Source organism: Panulirus ornatus, chromosome 4, assembly GCF_036320965.1.
Source record: "Panulirus ornatus isolate Po-2019 chromosome 4, ASM3632096v1, whole genome shotgun sequence".
Classification (NCBI taxonomy): Eukaryota; Metazoa; Arthropoda; class Malacostraca; order Decapoda; family Palinuridae; genus Panulirus; species Panulirus ornatus.
In genome coordinates this window covers 69347098-69365947 of record NC_092227.1, presented here as the reverse complement: position 1 = coordinate 69365947, position 18850 = coordinate 69347098, and the positions used below count along the sequence as shown (strand labels likewise).

The window sequence follows — 18850 nt, the reverse complement described above, 5'->3', positions numbered from 1 at the left end:
TATGTATATCTCTCTTTTTAAACCAGGTATTCCTAATCAACAGTCCTTTTTCAGCACATAAATCTACAAGCTCTTCACCATTTCCATTTACAACACTGAACACCCCATGTATACCAATTATTCCCTCAACTGCCAAATTACTTACCTTTGCATTCAAATCACCCATCACTATAACCCGGTCTCGTGCATCACAACCACTAACACACTCATTCAGCTGCTCCCAAAACACTTGCCTCTCATGGTCTTTCTTCTCATGCCCAGGTGCATATGCACCAATAATCACCCATCTCTCTCCATCAACTTTCATTTTTTACCCATATCAATCTAGAGTTTACTTTCTTGCACTCTATCACATACTCCCACCACTCCTGTTTCAGGAGTTGTGCTACTCCTTCCATTGCTCTTGTCCTCTCACTAACCCCTGACTTTACTCCCAAGACATTCCCAAAACCACTCTTCCCCTTTCCCCTTGAGCTTCGTTTCACTCAGAGCCAAAACATACAGGTGCCTTTCCTCAAACATACTACCTATCTCTCCTTTTTTCTCATCTTGGCTACATCCACACACATTTAGACACCCCAATCTGAGCCTTCGAGGAGGATGAGCACTCCCCGCGTGACTCCTTCTTCTGTTTCCCCTTTTAGAAAGTTAATAATACAAGGAGGGGAGGGTATCTAGCCCCCTGCTCCCTTCCCTTTCGTCGCCTTCTACGACAGGTGAGGAATGCGTGGGAAGTATTTTTTCTCCCCTATCCACAGGGATTTCAACATATACATATATATATATATATATACATACACAGACATCAGACATATACATATATACACATGTACATAATTCATACTTCCTGCCTTCAGTCATTCCCGTTGCCATCCTGCCACACATGAAATGACAACCCCCTCCCTCCACAAGCAGGCGAGTTAGCGCTAGGAAAAGACAACAAAGGCCACATTCATTTACACTCAGTCTTTAGCTGTCATGTATAATGCACCAAAACCACATCTCCCTTTCCACATCCAGGCCCCACAGAACTTTCCATGGTTTACCCCAGACACTTCACATGCCCTGGTTCAATCCGCTGACAGCACGTCGACCCTGGTATACCACATTGTTCCAATTCACTCTATTCCTTGCACGCCTTTCACCGTCCTGCATATTCAGGCTCCGATGCTCAAAATCTTTTTCACTCCATCTTTCCACCTCCAATTTGGTCTCCCACTTCTCGTTCCCTCCACCTCTGACACATATATCCTCTTTGTCAATCTTTCCTCACTCATTCTCTACATGTGACCAGACCATTTAAAAACACCCTCTTCTGCTCTTTCAACCACACTCTTTTTCATTACCACACATCTCTCTTACCCTTTCATTACTTACTCGATCAAACCACCTCACACCATATATTAGCCTCAAACATCTCATTTCCAACACATCTTCCCTCCTTCACACAACTCTATCTATAGCCCATGCCTCGCAACTATATAACATTGTTGGAACCACTATTCCTTCAAACATAGCCATTTTTGCTTTCCGAGATAATGTTCTAGTCTTCCACACGTTTTTCAACGCTCCCAGAACTTTCGCCTCCTCCTGACCCTGTAGCTCACTTCCACTTCATGACTCCATCAGCTGCCAAATCCATTTCAAGATATCTAAAACACTTCACTTCCTCCAGTTTTTCTCCATTCAAACTTACCTCCCAATTGACTTGACCCTCAACCCTACTGCACCTAATAACCTTGCTCTTATTCACATTCATTCTTAGCTTTCTTCCTTCACACACTTTACCAAACTCAGTCACCAGTTTCTGCAGTTTCTCACATGAATCAGCCACCAGCGCTGTATCATCAGCGAACAACAACTGACTCACTTCCCAAGCTCTCTCCTCCACAACAAACTGCATACTTGCCCCGCTCTCCAAAACTCATGCATTCACCTCCCTAACAACCCCATCCATAAACAAATTAAACAACCATGGAGATATCACGCACCCCTGCCGCAAACTGACATTCACTGAGAACCAATCACTTTCCTCTCTTCCTACTCACACACATTCCTTACATCCTCGATAAAAACTTTCACTGCTTCTAACAACTTGCCTCCCACACCATATACTCTTAATACCTTCCACAGAGCATCTCTATCAACTCTATCATATGCCTTCTCCAGATCCATAAATGCTACATACAAATCCATTTGCTTCTTCTCTAAGTATTTCTCACAAACATTCTTCAAAGCAAACACCTGATCCACACATCCTCTATCACTTCTGAAACCACACTGCTCTTCGCCAATCTGATGCTCTGTACATGCCTTCACCCTCTCAATCAATACCCTCCCATATAATTTCCCAGGAATACTCAACTTTTTTTTTTTTTTTTTTTTTTTTGCTGTCTCCTGCATTTGCGAGGTAGCGCAAGGAAACAGACGAAAGAAATGGCCCAACCCACCCCCATACACATGTATATACATACGTCCACACATGCAAATATACATACCTACACAGCTTTCCATGGTTTACCCCAGACGCTTCACATGCCTTGATTCAATCCACTGACAGCACGTCAACCCCGGTATACCACATCGCTCCAATTCACTCTATTCCTTGCCCTCCTTTCACCCTCCTGCATGTTCAGGCCCTGATCACACAAAATCTTTTTCACTCCATCTTTCCACCTCCAATTTGGTCTCCCTCTTCTCGTTCCCTCCACCTCCGACACATATATCCTCTTGGTCAATCTTTCCTCACTCATTCTCTCCATGTGCCCAACCCACCCCCATACACATGTATATACATACGTCCACACACGCAAATATACATACCTACACAGCTTTCCATGGTTTACCCCAGACGCTTCACATGCCTTGATTCAATCCACTGACAGCACGTCAACCCCGGTATACCACATCGCTCCAATTCACTCTATTCCTTGCCCTCCTTTCACCCTCCTGCATGTTCAGGCTCCCGATCACACAAAATCTTTTTCACTCCATCTTTCCACCTCCAATTTGGTCTCCCTCTTCTCGTTCCCTCCACCTCCGACACATATATCCTCTTGGTCAATCTTTCCTCACTCATTCTCTCCATGAGCCCAAACCATTTCAAAACACCCTCTTCTGCTCTCTCAACCACGCTCTTTTTATTTCCACACATCTCTCTTACTCTTACTTTACTTACTCGATCAAACCACCTCACACCACACATTGTCCTCAAACATCTCATTTCCAGCACATCCATCCTCCTGCGCACAACTCTATCCATAGCCCACGCCTCGCAACCATACAACATTGTTGGAACCACTATTCCTTCAAACATACCCATTTTTGCTTTCCGAGATAATGTTCTCGACTTCCACACATTCTTCAAGGCTCCCAGAATTTTCGCCCCCTCCCCCATCCTATGATCCACTTCCGCTTCCATGGTTCCATCCGCTGCCAGATCCACTCCCAGATATCTAAAACACTTCACTTCCTCCAGTTTTTCTCCATTCAAACTCACCTCCCAATTGACTTGACCCTCAACCCTACTGTACCTAATAACCTTGCTCTTATTCACATTTACTCTTAACTTTCTTCTTTCACACACTTTACCAAACTCAGTCACCAGCTTCTGCAGTTTCTCACATGAATCAGCCACCAGTGCTGTATCATCAGCGAACAGCAACTGACTCACTTCCCAAGCTCTCTCATCCCCAACAGACTTCATACTTGCCCCTCTTTCCAAAACTCTTGCATTCACCTCCCTAACAACCCCATCCATAAACAAATTAAACAACCATGGAGACATCACACACCCCTGCCGCAAACTGACATTCACTGAGAACCAATCACTTTCCTCTCTTCCTACACGTACACATGCCTTACATCCTCGATAAAAACTTTTCACTGCCTCTAACAACTTGCCTCCCACACCATATATTCTTAATACCTTCCACAGAGCATCTCTATCAACTCTGTCATATGCCTTCTCCAGATCCATAAATGCTACATACAAATCCATTTGCTTTTCTAAGTATTTCTCACATACATTCTTCAAAGCAAACACCTGATCCACACATCCTCTACCACTTCTGAAACCACACTGCTCTTCCCCAATCTGATGCTCTGTACATGCCTTCACCCTCTCAATCAATACCCTCCCATATAATTTACCAGGAATACTCAACAAACTTATACCTCTGTAATTTGAGCACTCACTCTTATCCCCTTTGCCTTTGTACAATGGCACTATGCACGCATTCCGCCAATCCTCAGGCACCTCACCATGAGTCATACATACATTAAATAACCTTACCAACCAGTCAACATTACAGTCACCCCCTTTTTTAATAAATTCCACTGCAATACCATCCAAACCCGCTGCCTTGCCGGGTTTCATCTTCCGCAAAGCTTTTAGTACCTCTTCTCTGTTTACCAAATCATTTTCCCTAACCCTCTCACTTTGCACACCACCTCAACCAAAACACCCTATATCTGCCACTCTATCATCAAACACATTCAACAAACCTTCAAAATACTCACTTTATCCCCTTTGCCTTTGTACAATGGCACTATGCATGCATTCTGCCAATCCTCAGGCACCTCACCATGAGTCAAATATACATTAAATATCCTTACCAACCAGTCAATAATACAGTCACCCCCTTTTTTAATAAATTCCAGAGCAATACCATCCAAACCTGCTGCCTTGCCAGTTTCATCTTCCGCAAAGCTTTTACTACCTCTTCACTGTTTACCAAATCAATCTCCCTAACCCTCTCACTTCGCACACCACCTCGACCAAAACACCCTATATCTGCCACTCTATCATCTAACACATTCAACACACCTTCAAAATACTCACTATATCTCCTTCTCACATCACCACTACTGTGATCACCTCCCCATTATCCCCCTTCACTGATGTTTCCATTTGTTCTTTTGTCTTACGCACTTCATTTACCTCCTTCCAAAACATCTTTTTATTCTCCCTAAAATTTAATGGTACCCTCTCACCCCAACTCTCATTTGCCCTTTTTTTCACCTCTTGCACCTTCCTCTTGACCTCCTGCCTCTTTCTTTTATACATCTTCCAGTCATTTGCGCTATTTCCCTGCAAAACCCGTCCAAATGCCTCTTGTACATTATAAAAATACTTCTTTACATCTTCTATAACACGTTTCTTGTTTAGTTTAATTTTATATTCTCTGGTTGCTCTATCTTTACATATGAATGATTTCTCCAGATCCAAAAATACCCCATGTAAATCCTTCTGTTTCTGAGTATTTTCCATATACTTTCTTTAATGCAAACACCTGATCCAAACAACCTCTAGCAATTCTAAAACAACATCATTTCTGCCCAGTCTGATGCTCTGTACATGCCTTCAGCCTCTCAATCACTTCTCTCATATACAACTTAACAGGTACACTTATTAAACTTATACTTCTGAAATGTGAACATCATTTTATCCCCATTGCCTTTATACAATGGCACTAGACATGCATTCTGCCAATCCTCAGGTTCCTCATCATTATCTTCATGTACAGTGAAAATCCTAACTAAACAATCAGTAACAAAGTCAGCCCCTTTCATAAGAAATTCAACTGTACTACAATCCACTCCAGCCACACTTCATCTTACATAAGGCTTTCATCACATCTCTCTTCACCAAAGCACTCTCAATTTGACCACCCTGACCCAATCACCCTACATCTGCCACCCAATCATCAAATGTGTTTAAGAGTCTTTCAGAATACTTTCTCCATCTCCCCACTTCATCACTTCCTGTAACCACTCCCCCATCTGCCCTCTTCACCAATGTTCCCATTCGTTCTCATTTTTCGCACACTATCAACCTTCTTCCAAAACATCATAATTCTTCCTGAAGTTTACTGATACTTGCTCACACCAACTCTCATTTGCCCTCTTTTTAAATCTCTGTACTTTCCTCTTTGCCTCATGCCACACATCTCACAATCATTTGCACTCCCTTAATGAAAGAACTGTCCATATACCTCTCTTTTCTTTCACTGGTAATGTTATTTTGTTATCCCATTACTCACTACCCTTTTTAAAATGCCCACCTCCCACCTTATATTCTTAGAGTGATGTATACAGTCCATTTACGCCTTTTTTAAATAACGAGGGCTTATGTTTGGAATAACACAACCATCACTGGACTGGCAGCATGGTAATACACTATGGCCAACATGTATGAGAAGTGCACATCCAAGTGGCATGGATACAGAGTGCTACAGTATCTTATGCTGCAGTATAATACATACTGCATGTGTTTTGCTCCTTGCTTCATGACACCAAAGTGTCTTTCAAGTTCTCCTGGCACCAGTGGTGCTAAGAAGCATAAGGTCATAACCACTGAAGCTAAGATGGATGTGCTCAAACATTTGAGAGAGGACAAACAGCTGATATTAAGTATGCCTCAGACTTAGTGAATCTACATTACAGACTATTTATGATAGTACAAAGAAGATCAGAGAAGTAGCTTTCTTCCCACACCATATAATCATAACACCATATAATCATAACAGCTTCTAACTTTCTAAAATGGGAAACAGAAGAAGGAGTCACGCGGGGAGTGATCATCCTCCTCGAAGGCTCAGAGTGGGGTGCCTAAATGTGTGTGGATGTAACCAAGATGTGAAAAAAGGAGAGATAGGTAGTATGTTTGAGGAAAGGAACCTGGATGTTTTGGCTCTGAGTGAAACGAAGCTCAAGGGTAAAGGGGAAGAGTGGTTTGGAAATGTCTGGGGAGTGAAGTCAGGGGTTAGTGAGAGGACAAGAGCAAGGGAAGGAGTAGCAATACTCCTGAAACAGGAGTTGTGGGAGTATGTGATAGAATGTAAGAAAGTAAATTCTCGATTAATATGGGTAAAATTGAAAGTTGATGGAGAGAGGTGGGTGATTATTGGTGCATATGCACCTGGGCATGAGAAGAAAGATCATGAGAGGCAAGTGTTTTGGGAGCAGCTAAATGAGTGTGTTAGCGGTTTTGATGCACGAGACCGGGTTATAGTGATGGGTGATTTGAATGCAAAGGTGAGTAATGTGGCAGTTGAGGGAATAATTGGTATGCATGGGGTGTTCAGTGTTGTAAATGGAAATGGTGAAGAGCTTGTAGATTTATGTGCTGAAAAAGGACTGATGATTGGGAATACCTGGTTTAAAAAGCGAGATATACATAAGTATACTTATGTAAGTAGGAGAGATGGCCAGAGAGCGTTATTGGATTACGTGTTAATAGACAGGCGTGCGAAAGAGAGACTTTTGGATGTTAATGTGCTGAGAGGTGCAACTGGAGGGATGTCTGATCATTATCTTGTGGAGGCTAAGGTGAAGATTAGTATGGGTTTTCAGAAAAGGGGAGTGAATGTTGGGGTGAAGAAGGTGGTGAGAGTAAGTGAGCTTGGGAAGGAGACCTGTGTGGGGAAGTACCAGGAGAGACTGTGTACAAAATGGAAAAAGGTGAGAACAATGGAAGTAAGGGGAGTGGGGGAGGAATGGGATGTATTTAGGGAATCAGTGATGGATTGCGCAAAAGATGCTTGTGGCATGAGAAGAGTGGGAGGTGGGCTGTTTAGAAAGGGTAGTGAGTGGTGGGATGAAGAAGTAAGAGTATTAGTGAAAGAGAAGAGAGAGGCATTTGGACGATTTTTGCAGGGAAAAAATGCAATTGAGTGGGAGAAGTATAAAAGAAAGAGACAGGAGGTCAAGAGAAAGGTGCAAGAGGTGAAAAAAAGGGCAAATGAGAGTTGGGGTGAGAGACTATCAGTAAATTTTAGGGAGAATAAAAAGATGTTCTGGAAGGAGGTAAATAGGGTGCGTAAGACAAGGGAGCAAATGGGAACTTCAGTGAAGGGCGTAAATGGGGAGGTGATAACAAGTAGCGGTGATGTGAGAAGGAGATGGAATGAGTATTTTGAAGGTTTGTTGAATGTGTCTGATGACAGAGTGGCAGATATAGGGTGTTTTGGTCGAGGTGGTGTGCAAAGTGAGAGGGTTAGGGAAAATGATTTGGTAAACAGAGAAGAGGTAGTAAAAGCTTTGCGGAAGATGAAAGCCGGCAAGGCAGCAGGTTTGGATGGTATTGCAGTGGAATTTATTAAAAAAGGGGGTGACTGTATTGTTGACTGGTTGGTAAGGTTATTTAATGTATGTATGACTCATGGTGAGGTGCCTGAGGATTGGTGGAATGCGTGCATAGTGCCATTGTACAAAGGCAAAGGGGATAAGAGTGAGTGCTCAAATTACAGAGGTATAAGTTTGTTGAGTATTCCTGGTAAATTATATGGGAGGGTATTGATTGAGAGGGTGAAGGCATGTACAGAGCATCAGATTGGGGAAGAACAGTGCGGTTTCAGAAGTGGTAGAGGATGTGTGGATCAGGTGTTTGCTTTGAAGAATGTATGTGAGAAATACTTAGAAAAGCAAATGGATTTGTATGTAGCATTTATGGATCTGGAGAAGGCATATGATAGAGTTGATAGAGATGCTCTGTGGAAGGTATTAAGAATATATGGTGTGGGAGGCAAGTTGTTAGAAGCAGTGAAAAGTTTTTATCGAGGATGTAAGGCATGTGTACGTGTAGGAAGAGAGGAAAGTGATTGGTTCTCAGTGAATGTAGGTTTGCGGCAGGGGTGTGTGATGTCTCCATGGTTGTTTAATTTGTTTATGGATGGGGTTGTAAGGGAGGTAAATGCAAGAGTCCTGGAAAGAGGGGCAAGTATGAAGTCTGTTGGGGATGAGAGAGCTTGGGAAGTGAGTCAGTTGTTGTTCGCTGATGATACAGCGCTGGTGGCTGATTCATGTGAGAAACTGCAGAAGCTGGTGACTGAGTTTGGTAAAGTGTGTGGAAGAAGAAAGTTGAGAGTAAATGTGAATAAGAGCAAGGTTATTAGGTACAGTAGGGGTGAGGGTCAAGTCAATTGGGAGGTGAGTTTGAATGGAGAAAAACTGGAGGAAGTGAAGTGTTTTAGATATCTGGGAGTGGATCTGTCAGCGGATGGAACCATGGAAGCGGAAGTGGATCATAGGGTGGGGGAGGGGGCGAAAATTTTGGGAGCCTTGAAAAATGTGTGGAAGTCGAGAACATTATCTCGGAAAGCAAAAATGGGTATGTTTGAGGGAATAGTGGTTCCAACAATGTTGTATGGTTGCGAGGCGTGGGCTATGGATAGAGATGTGCGCAGGAGGATGGATGTGCTGGAAATGAGATGTTTGAGGACAATGTGTGGTGTGAGGTGGTTTGATCGAGTAAGTAACGTAAGGGTAAGAGAGATGTGTGGAAATAAAAAGAGCGTGGTTGAGAGAGCAGAAGAGGGTGTTTTGAAATGGTTTGGGCACATGGAGAGAATGAGTGAGGAGAGATTGACCAAGAGGATATATGTGTCGGAGGTGGAGGGAACGAGGAGAAGAGGGAGACCAAATTGGAGGTGGAAAGATGGAGTGAAAAAGATTTTGTGTGATCGGGGCCTGAACATGCAGGAGGGTGAAAGGAGGGCAAGAAATAGAGTGAATTGGAGTCATGTGGTATACAGGGGTTGACGTGCTGTCAGTGGATTGAAGCAAGGCATGTGAAGCGTCTGGGGTAAACCATGGAAAGCTGTGTAGGTATGTATATTTGCGTGTGTGGACGTGTATATGTACATGTGTATGGGGGGGGGGCCATTTCTTTCGTCTGTTTCCTTGCGCTACCTCGCAAACGCGGGAGACAGCGACAAAGTATTAAAAAAAAAAAAAAAAAAAAAAAAGCTTCTACAGAGCATCCCTATTGATTCTATCATATACTTCCTCCAGGTTCATGAACACCACATACAAGTCCTTTTATTTCTTTAAGTATTTCTCACATACATTCTTAAAAGCAAACATCACCCACATGTCCTTTACAACTCCCGAAGCCCCACTGTTCCTCTATAATCTGAAATTCCATTCAAGCCACCATCCTCTCAATCTCCACTCTCCCTTATAACTTACCAAGGACATTCAACAAACATTTTCCTCTGTATCTTAAACATTCAATTTTGTTTCCTTTGCCTTTTGTGCAATGACACTATGCAGGCCAATCTTCAGGCACCTCATTATAACCTATACATACACTGAAAATCCTTACTAACCAATCAACAACATAATTATCCTGTATATTAAAAAACTCCACTGCAATTCTATTTTACTACAGCTGCTTTGCTGTACTTCATTTTGCACAATGCTTTCACCATTTCTTCTCTTTTCACCAAACCACTTTTCATAACTTTCACTTCTCATACTTCCATGTTCAAATCATCCCACATCCTCCATCCTATCATCAAACATATTGAACAACCCATCAAAATACCCACTCCATCTCCTTTTCATCTTATGTCTGCCTGTTAATATTTCCCTATATGTCCCTTCACTAATGTTCCCTTTTGTTCTCTTGTTTTTCTCACACTGTTAACCTCCTTTCAAAACATTATCTTATTCTTGCTGAAGTATGCCCTCTTTTTCAGGTCCTTTTCCTTCCTCATGACCAATCATTTTCTCTTGCACAACTAATAACCTGCATTCTTTATCAGCACATAATGCACCATAGATCTCTCATTGCTCTTTCATTAGCAAGTTAACTTCATCCCACCACTCATTACCCTTTCTCGTCTATCAACGTCCCACCTTTCACACACTTCTCTTGCACAAATGCTTCTCTAAACACTTCCCATTCCTCACCCATTCCCCTAGTTTCACATCCTCTCACCTTCTGCCATTCTACAATCAATCTCCCTTGGTATCCCGTCTCAAAAACCTATTTTCCAAGCTTATGCACATTCACAACCCCTACTACCCATCCAAATAATTTACTCTCTTTCTAAAAGCTTCTACAAACTTTCACACTAGCCGCCTCCATTTAGTAATGATCAAGCATCCCACCAAGCTGCCCATCTTAACACATTCACAACTAAGAGTTTCTCCTTTGCATGCCTATCAGTTAGCATATAATCCAATAATGCACTCATACCATATTTCCTATTTGCCTATGTATGCTATATATATATCCTCTTTTCCTAAACCTGGTATTCCCAATCACCAGTCCTTTTTTTGGGGCACATATACATCTAAAAGTGTGAAGTAAGTGTGAACGAATGTGGCTTTGTCTTTTCCTAGCGCTACCTCGCACATGTGCAGAGCGAGGGGGTTGTCATTTCATGTGTGGCGGGGTGGCAACAGGAATGAATAAAGGCAGCAAGTGTGAATTATGTACATGTGTATATATGTATATGTCTGTGTATGTATATATATGTATACGTTGAAATGTATAGGTATGTATATGTGCATGTGTGGACGTGTGTGTACATATACGTGTATGTCGGTGGGTTAGGCCATTCTTTCGTCTGTTTCCTTGCGCTACCTCGCTAACACAGGAGACAGTGACAAAGTATAATAAATAAAATATAAATATGAATAAAAATACCCAAAAGTCACTTTTATGCTCCAAACAATTAATAAATAATCCCATAATGCCCAATGGCCATCCTGCCAACTCACATAAGTATACTTATGTATGTCCTCCTTTTCAAACCAGGGATTCCCAATCACTAATCCTTTTTCAGCACACAACTCCACAAGCTATTCTCCATTTCCATTCATAATATTGAACACCCCATGCATCCCAGTTATACCTTTAACTGCCACATCATTCACCTTCGCATTCAAATCACCCATCAATAATACCCAGTCTCTTGCATCAAAACTGCTGACTCACTCTTTCAGCTGCTCACAAAACATTTGCCTCTCATGATCTTTCTTCTTGTGCCCATGTGTATAAGCACTAATAATAACTCATCTCCTATCAAACACTTTCAATTCAGCCCATATCAATGACACTTTCAAACCATTCTTCCCTTTTACCCATGAGCTTTGTTTCATGCAGAATCAGAGCATCTAGGCTCCTTTTCTCAAGCATACCACCAATCTCCCCTCTCTTCTCATCTTGGTTTCATAAAAGCACTCCCTGTTTGGCTCTGTCAGACCTCCCACTCCCACCCTTTTAGTCGCTTTCTACAACACACAGGGAATGTGGAGGTAGAATTCTTTTTCCCTTACCCCAGGGATAAACATCAAGTATATGGATATGCAAATATATTCTTTTACAAAATGATTCTAGCTCTTTATTAACTTAACTAAATTTCAGTTCCATTTGTGAGACTTTTTTTTTTATATTATCATCATTTTGTAAATTATAATCTTATATCTCAAGTATAGATTTCAAGTTTTTGCAGTGCCCAAACTAGAAAATATACCTCCTTTTCATATCAAAAAAGGTGATAGAAAATGTCAAATCAAAAATTTCATTTTTTGGTAGATCAGTAAAGTTTTGGGGAACTAGACTGTAATTCAATTATAAAGAAAAAGGTTTAAGACAATGTCAAATAAATAAAACATAAAAAACATAAAAACATGGTGAGTTGCCTGAGGATTGGCGGAATGCTTGCATAGTGCCATTGTACAAAGGCAAAGGGGATAAGAGTGAGTGCTCAAATTACAGAGGTATAAGTTTGTTGAGTATTCCTGGTAAATTATATGGGAGGGTATTGATTGAGAGGGTGAAGGCATGTACAGAGCATCAGATTGGGGAAGAGCAGTGTGATTTCAGAAGTGGTAGAGGATGTGTGGATCAGGTGTTTGCTTTGAAGAATGTATGTGAGAAATACTTAGAAAAGCAAATGGATTTGTATGTAGCATTTATGGATCTGGAAAAGGCATATGATAGAGTTGATAGAGATGCTCCGTGGAAGGTACTAAGAATATATGGTGTGGGAGGCAAGTTGTTAGAAGCAGTGAAAAGTTTTTATCGAGGATGTAAGGCATGTGTACCTGTAGGAAGAGAGGAAAGTGATTGGTTCTCAGTGAATGTAGATTTGCGGCAGGGGTGTGTGATGTCTCCATGGTTGTTTAATTTGTTTATGGATGGGGTTGTTAGGGAGGTGAATGCAAGAGTTTTGGAAAGAGGGGCAAGTATGCAGTCTGTTGTGGATGAGAGAGCTTGGGAAGTGAGTCAGTTGTTGTTCGCTGATGATACAGCGCTGGTGGCTGATTCATGTGAGAAACTGCAGAAGCTGGTGACTGAGTTTGGTAAAGTGTGTGAAAGAAGAAAGTTAAGAGTAAATGTGAATAAGAGCAAGGTTATTAGGTACAGTAGGTTTGAGGGTCAAGTCAGTTGGGAGGTAAGTTTGAATGGAGGAAAACTGGAGGAAGTAAAGTGTTTTAGATATCTGGGGGTGGATCTGGCAGTGGATGGAATCATGGAAGCGGAAGTGAATCATAGGTTGGGGGAGGGGGCGAAAATTCTGGGAGCCTTGAAGAATGTTTGGAAGTCGAGAACATTATCTCGGAAAGCAAAAATGGGTATGTTTGAAGGAATAGTGGTTCCAACAATGTTGTATGGATGCGAGGCTTGGGCTATGGATAGAGTTGTGCACAGGAGGGTGGATGAGCTGGAAATGAGATGTTTGAGGACAATATGTGGTGTGAGGTGGTTTGATCGAGTAAGTAATGTAAGGGTAAGAGAAATGTGTGAAAATAAAAAGTGTGGTTGAGAGAGCAGAAGAGGGTGTTTTGAAATGGTTTGGTCACATGGAGAGAATGAGTGAGGAAAGACTGACCAAGAGGATATATGTGTGTCAGAGGTGGAGGGAACGAGAAGTGGGAGACCAAATTGGAGGTGGAAAGATGGAGTGAAAAAGATTTTGAAAGATCGAGGCCTGAACATGCAGGAGGGTGAAAGGCGTGTAAGGAATAGAGTGAATTGGTATAATGTGGTATACCGGGGTCGATGTGCTGTCAATGGATTGAACCAGGGCATCTGGGATAAACCATGGAAAGTTCTGTGGGGCCTGGATATGGAAAGGGAGCTGTGGTTTCAGTGCATTATTACATGACAGCTAGAGACTGAGTGTGAACGAATGGGGCCTTTGTTGTCTTTTCCTAGCACTACCTCGCACACATGAGGGGGGAGGGGGTTGTTATTCCATGTGTGGCAGGGTGGCGATGGGAATAAATAAAGGCAGACAGTATGAATTATGTACATGTGTATATATGTATATGTCTGTGTGTATATATATATATATATGTGTACATTGAGATGTATAGGTATGTATATTTGCGTGTGAGGACGTGTATGTATATACATGTGTATGTGGGTGGGTTGGGCCATTCTTTCGTCTGTTTCCTTGCGCTAACGCGGGAGACAGCGACTAAGCAAAAATAATAATAAAAAAACAAAAAAGGCTAAAAAACAAATCTCATTATACAGATGATTGAAAGAATGCACTTGTTATATTTTCATCATTATTTTCCATCACCTGGCCACCTCTTACTAGAATTGTCATTCTTTTCAGCTAAATACAAACCTTCATGGATGGAAGAGGAAAGTTAAATTCCCGATCAAAGCGGCCAGGCCTTCGTAAGGCAGGATCAATAGCATCTATTCTGTTTGTAGCCCCAATAACAACAACTTCTCCACGGGAATCTAGTCCATCCATTAAAGCAAGAAGTGTAGATACAATACTGGAATGAATCTGATCTTGTCGAGAGGAACGTACAGGAGCAAGTCCATCAATCTCATCAAAGAAGATAATGGAGGGGCGCATCTGATAAGCCTGAAAAATAGTTTGAGTAATCTAAATTAATTACAGTATTTCAGAAATATACAGAGATGAACTTGATGTATCAACAGCTATGTTCACATTTTGGGTAAGCAGAAAATTAACACACTTATGTATCATTCTGATCACTGTCTCAACATGATATTTTGCAGCAATGGTGACAAATATTACAAAATTTTATTAAAAACACTGAAGAGATACTAAAGTATGTTACAATAAAAAAAGATATGTGATATATAATAAAAGAAATTTACCTGATCAAAAAGAAGCCTGAGTTGTCTCTCTGATTCTCCCACCCATTTGCTGAGGCAGTCAGCTCCCTTACGCATGAAAAATGCAACTTTTTTGCCACCAAAGCTACATTCATTGGCAAGTGCTCTTGCCATAAGAGTTTTCCCAGTTCCTGATATAAAATATGAAAAAACTTACACATCGTGGCACATGCCAAAATATGTGAAATATTTTCAAAATGTCATGCATTCACTGCTCAAGCTTATTTTCATTGGCTAATTTCTCTGTAAAGCTATTTTCTCAAAATTGACAAAGCAGCAAGACATTAAAGACATACAATCTCCTACCTAAACTTGAGATATCAAGCAAATATTTTCAAAGCTTACTGCTTGAATACATGAGTACATGAGGCATGGAATATGAAGAAATTTCTTTTTAGATAATGTACAGTATAGTACTTATCCCTGGGGTTAGGGTACAAAGAATACAACCCTCATATCTCCAGCATGTTAAAGCATGTGACTAACTGGGGTGAGAGCAAGGAGCCAAAAACCCTCCCCTCTTTATTTCAACACTTTCCTTTTTTCTCAATTTCTTAAAGTGGTAGCAAAAGAAAGAGCTAAAAAATGGAGAGCTCATCCTCCTTGAGGGCCCAAGTTGGAAAGGCTGAATGAGTGTGGATGTAATCAAAATGAGATGAGAAAGACAGCTAGTATGGTTGGAGTAAGCGGTATCTGGATGTTCTGGTTCAAAGTGAATTTAAGTTCATGGGGATGGGGAAAAAATGGTCTGAGAATTTCTGAGAGTTAAAGTCTGCTGATATTTGTAAAGGCAAGAGCAAAGTAGGTGGTGTCACTTCTGATGAACAAGTTATGAGAATGTAATAGGGTAAGGAAGTGAGCTCCTGAGTGATGCAAGTGAGAATGAAATTAGATTATGCAAGGGAAGGGAGGGGGGGTTGAATGTTAATACTTATGCAACTGGTACTGAAAGGAGTGAGAAAGAAAAACATTTCAGGAAAGCTGAGAGAATGCATTTAGAATTCTTATGCATGGGACTAAATATTAGTTAAGGGAAATTTGACAGAAGAGTTTGCCAAGGTTTCATCATACTGTAGATATGCATAGCAAAATAACTGTAACTGCACTTACATTCCAACCCAAGAAAATTCATTTTGTTTTTGTCATTAACTAAAGCACTGGAGTTCAAGGAACATTCTGCAGTGTATCATCAGTTTCAGTATCCAGTAAGCCATTTTCCAAATCTAAACATAGGAAGAAGATACATCTTCTCTAAACATCATCATCATTTTCTGCTGTACCAGCAGCTTTTGCATGTATTTTCTTAACCTTGACCTTTTGCAATGTGCATCATCCTTCTCTAATAGCGCACTTTATAATAAGTCTTGTTAAATATTTTTGCATCTCGAGAGCATCTTTGTTTGTTACTAATACTCTATGATGTGTTATAAAAAGACTGAGTAATGATAGCACATTTGATTAAAATTGACATATTTGACACCTAAATGTATCTGTTGTTTCTTTTCATAGATACAGATACACATCTCCCAGTAATTTCCCTCTCTTTTCTCTTTCACTAATAATTTTGCTTCTTCATCCCATCACTCACTACCCTTTTTAATCTGCCCACCTCCCACCTTTCTCACGCAATATGCATCTCTTGCATATGCCATCACTGCTTCCCTAAATACATCCCATTCCTCACCCACTCCCTTCACATCATTTGCACTTATCTTCTGCCATTCTACACTCAATCTCTCTCCTGGTATTTCCTCACACAAGTCTCCTTTCCAAGCTCACTTACTCTCACCACTCTTTTCTCCCTAACATTCTCTCTTCATTTTTGAAAACCATTACAAATCTTCCCCTCTGCCTCCACATGACAGTGATCAAACTTCCCACCAGCTGCCCCTCTCAGCATATTAACATCAAAAACTCTTTTACAAGCCTATCAGTTAACATGTAATCTAATAATGCCCTTTGACCATCTCTTCTACTCTCATACATGTACTTGTGTAAATCTTTCTTTTTAAACCAGGTATTCCCAATCACCTGTCTTATTTCAGCACACAAATCCACAACCTCTTCACCATTTCCATTCAAAAAGATAAATACCCCATGTACACCAATTACACCCTCAACTACCACATTACTCACCTTTGCATTTAAATCACCCATCAACAGAGATGCTTGGTGGAAGGTCTTAAGAGTATATGGTGTGGGAGGTAAGCTGCTAAAAGCAGTGAGAATTTTTCATCAAAGGTTTGAGGCATGTGTGCGAGTAGGAAGAAAGGAGAGTGATTGTTTCCTAGTGAAGGTCGGTCTGAGGCAGGGGTGTGTGATATTCCCATGGTTGTTTAATTTCTTTATGGATGGGGTGGTTAGGGAGGTAAATGCAAGAGTTTTGGAGAGAGGGGTGAGTATGCAGTCTGTTGGGAATGAAAGGGCCTGGGAAGTGATTCAGTTGTTGTTCACTGATGATACAGCACTGGTGGCTGATTCAAGTAAGAAACTGTGGAAGATTGTGAATGACTTTGGAAAAGTGTATGAAAGGAGAAAATGAGAGTAACTGTGAATAAAAACGAAGTTATTACGTTCAGCAGGGTCGTAGGACAGATTAGTTGGGACATAAGTTTGAATGGAGAAAAATTGGAGGAAATGAAGTGTTTTAGATAGCTAGAGTAGATTTAGCAGCATATGGAACCATGAAAGCCAGAGTGAATCATAGGGTAGGGGAGTGGGCAAAGGTTCTTGGAGAGCTGAAGAATGTGGAAATAGAGAATGTTATCTCAAAGAGCAAAAATGGGTATGTTTGAAGGAATAGTAGTTCTAACAATATTATATGGTTGCAAGGCATGGTTTATAGATAGGGTTGTAAGGAGGAAGGTGGATGTTTTGGAAATGAAATGTTTGAGACAATATGTGGTATGAGGAGGTTTGGTCGAGTAAGTAATGAAAAGGTAAGAGAAATGTATGGTAATGAAAAGAGTGTGGTTGAGAGATAGCAGAAAAGGGTGTTAAAATGGTCTGAACATATGGAGAGAGAGAGTGAGTGAGGAAAGGTTGACAAAGAGGATATATGTGTCAGAGGTGGAGGGAACAAGAAGCAGATGACCAAACTGGAGGTGGAAGGATGGAGTGAAAAAGATTTTGAGCAATTGGGGCCTGAACATAAAGGATGGTGAAAGGTGTGCACAGAATTGAGTGAACTGGAAGAATGTGGTATACTGGGGTTGACATGGTATCAATGGACTGAACCGGGGCATGTGAAATGTCAGGGGTAAACCATGGAAAGGTCGATGGGGCCTGAATGTGGATAGGGAGCTGTATTTTCGGTGCAGTACACAACAGCTAGAGACTGAGTATGAGTGGAAGTGGCCTTTTTTGTTTTTTCTATTTCCTGGTGCTATCTCACTGACATGGGGTGTTAACGCTGTTTGCTTTAGGGTGGGATGGTGCTGGAAATGGATGAAGGCATGAAAGTATGAATATAAACATGCATATATATGTATGTATATATGTATATGTCGATATGAATAAGTATATGTATGTGCAAATGAGTGGATGGGTCTTTTTCTGTTTCATGGTGCGACCTCGCTCATTCAGGAAACGGCAATCAAGTACAATAATAATAATAACAATAAAAATAATAATAATAAGAAGAAAGTTGAGAGTAAATGTGAATAAGAGCAAGGTTATTAGGTACAGTAGGGGTGAGGGTCAAGTCAATTGGGAGGTGAGTTTGAATGGAGAAAAACTGGAGGAAGTGAAGTGTTTTAGATATCTGGGAGTGGATCTGTCAGCGGATGGAACCATGGAAGCGGAAGTGGATCATAGGGTGGGGGAGGGGGCGAAAATTTTGGGAGCCTTGAAAAATGTGTGGAAGTCGAGAACATTATCTCGGAAAGCAAAAATGGGTATGTTTGAGGGAATAGTGGTTCCAACAATGCTGTATGGTTGCGAGGC

The 18850-nt window shown here is 41.1% G+C and overlaps 1 protein-coding gene across 1 annotated transcript in view; it reads right to left on the bottom strand.

The window, feature by feature from the left end:
- LOC139767104 (uncharacterized) overlaps positions 1-18850 on the bottom strand; it is a 415796-nt gene that overhangs the window by 156765 nt on the left and 240181 nt on the right. The window contains 2 exon segments of the mRNA XM_071696092.1: positions 14379-14627; positions 14888-15036. Of these exon segments, the coding sequence (XP_071552193.1) occupies positions 14379-14627; positions 14888-15036 (398 nt within the window).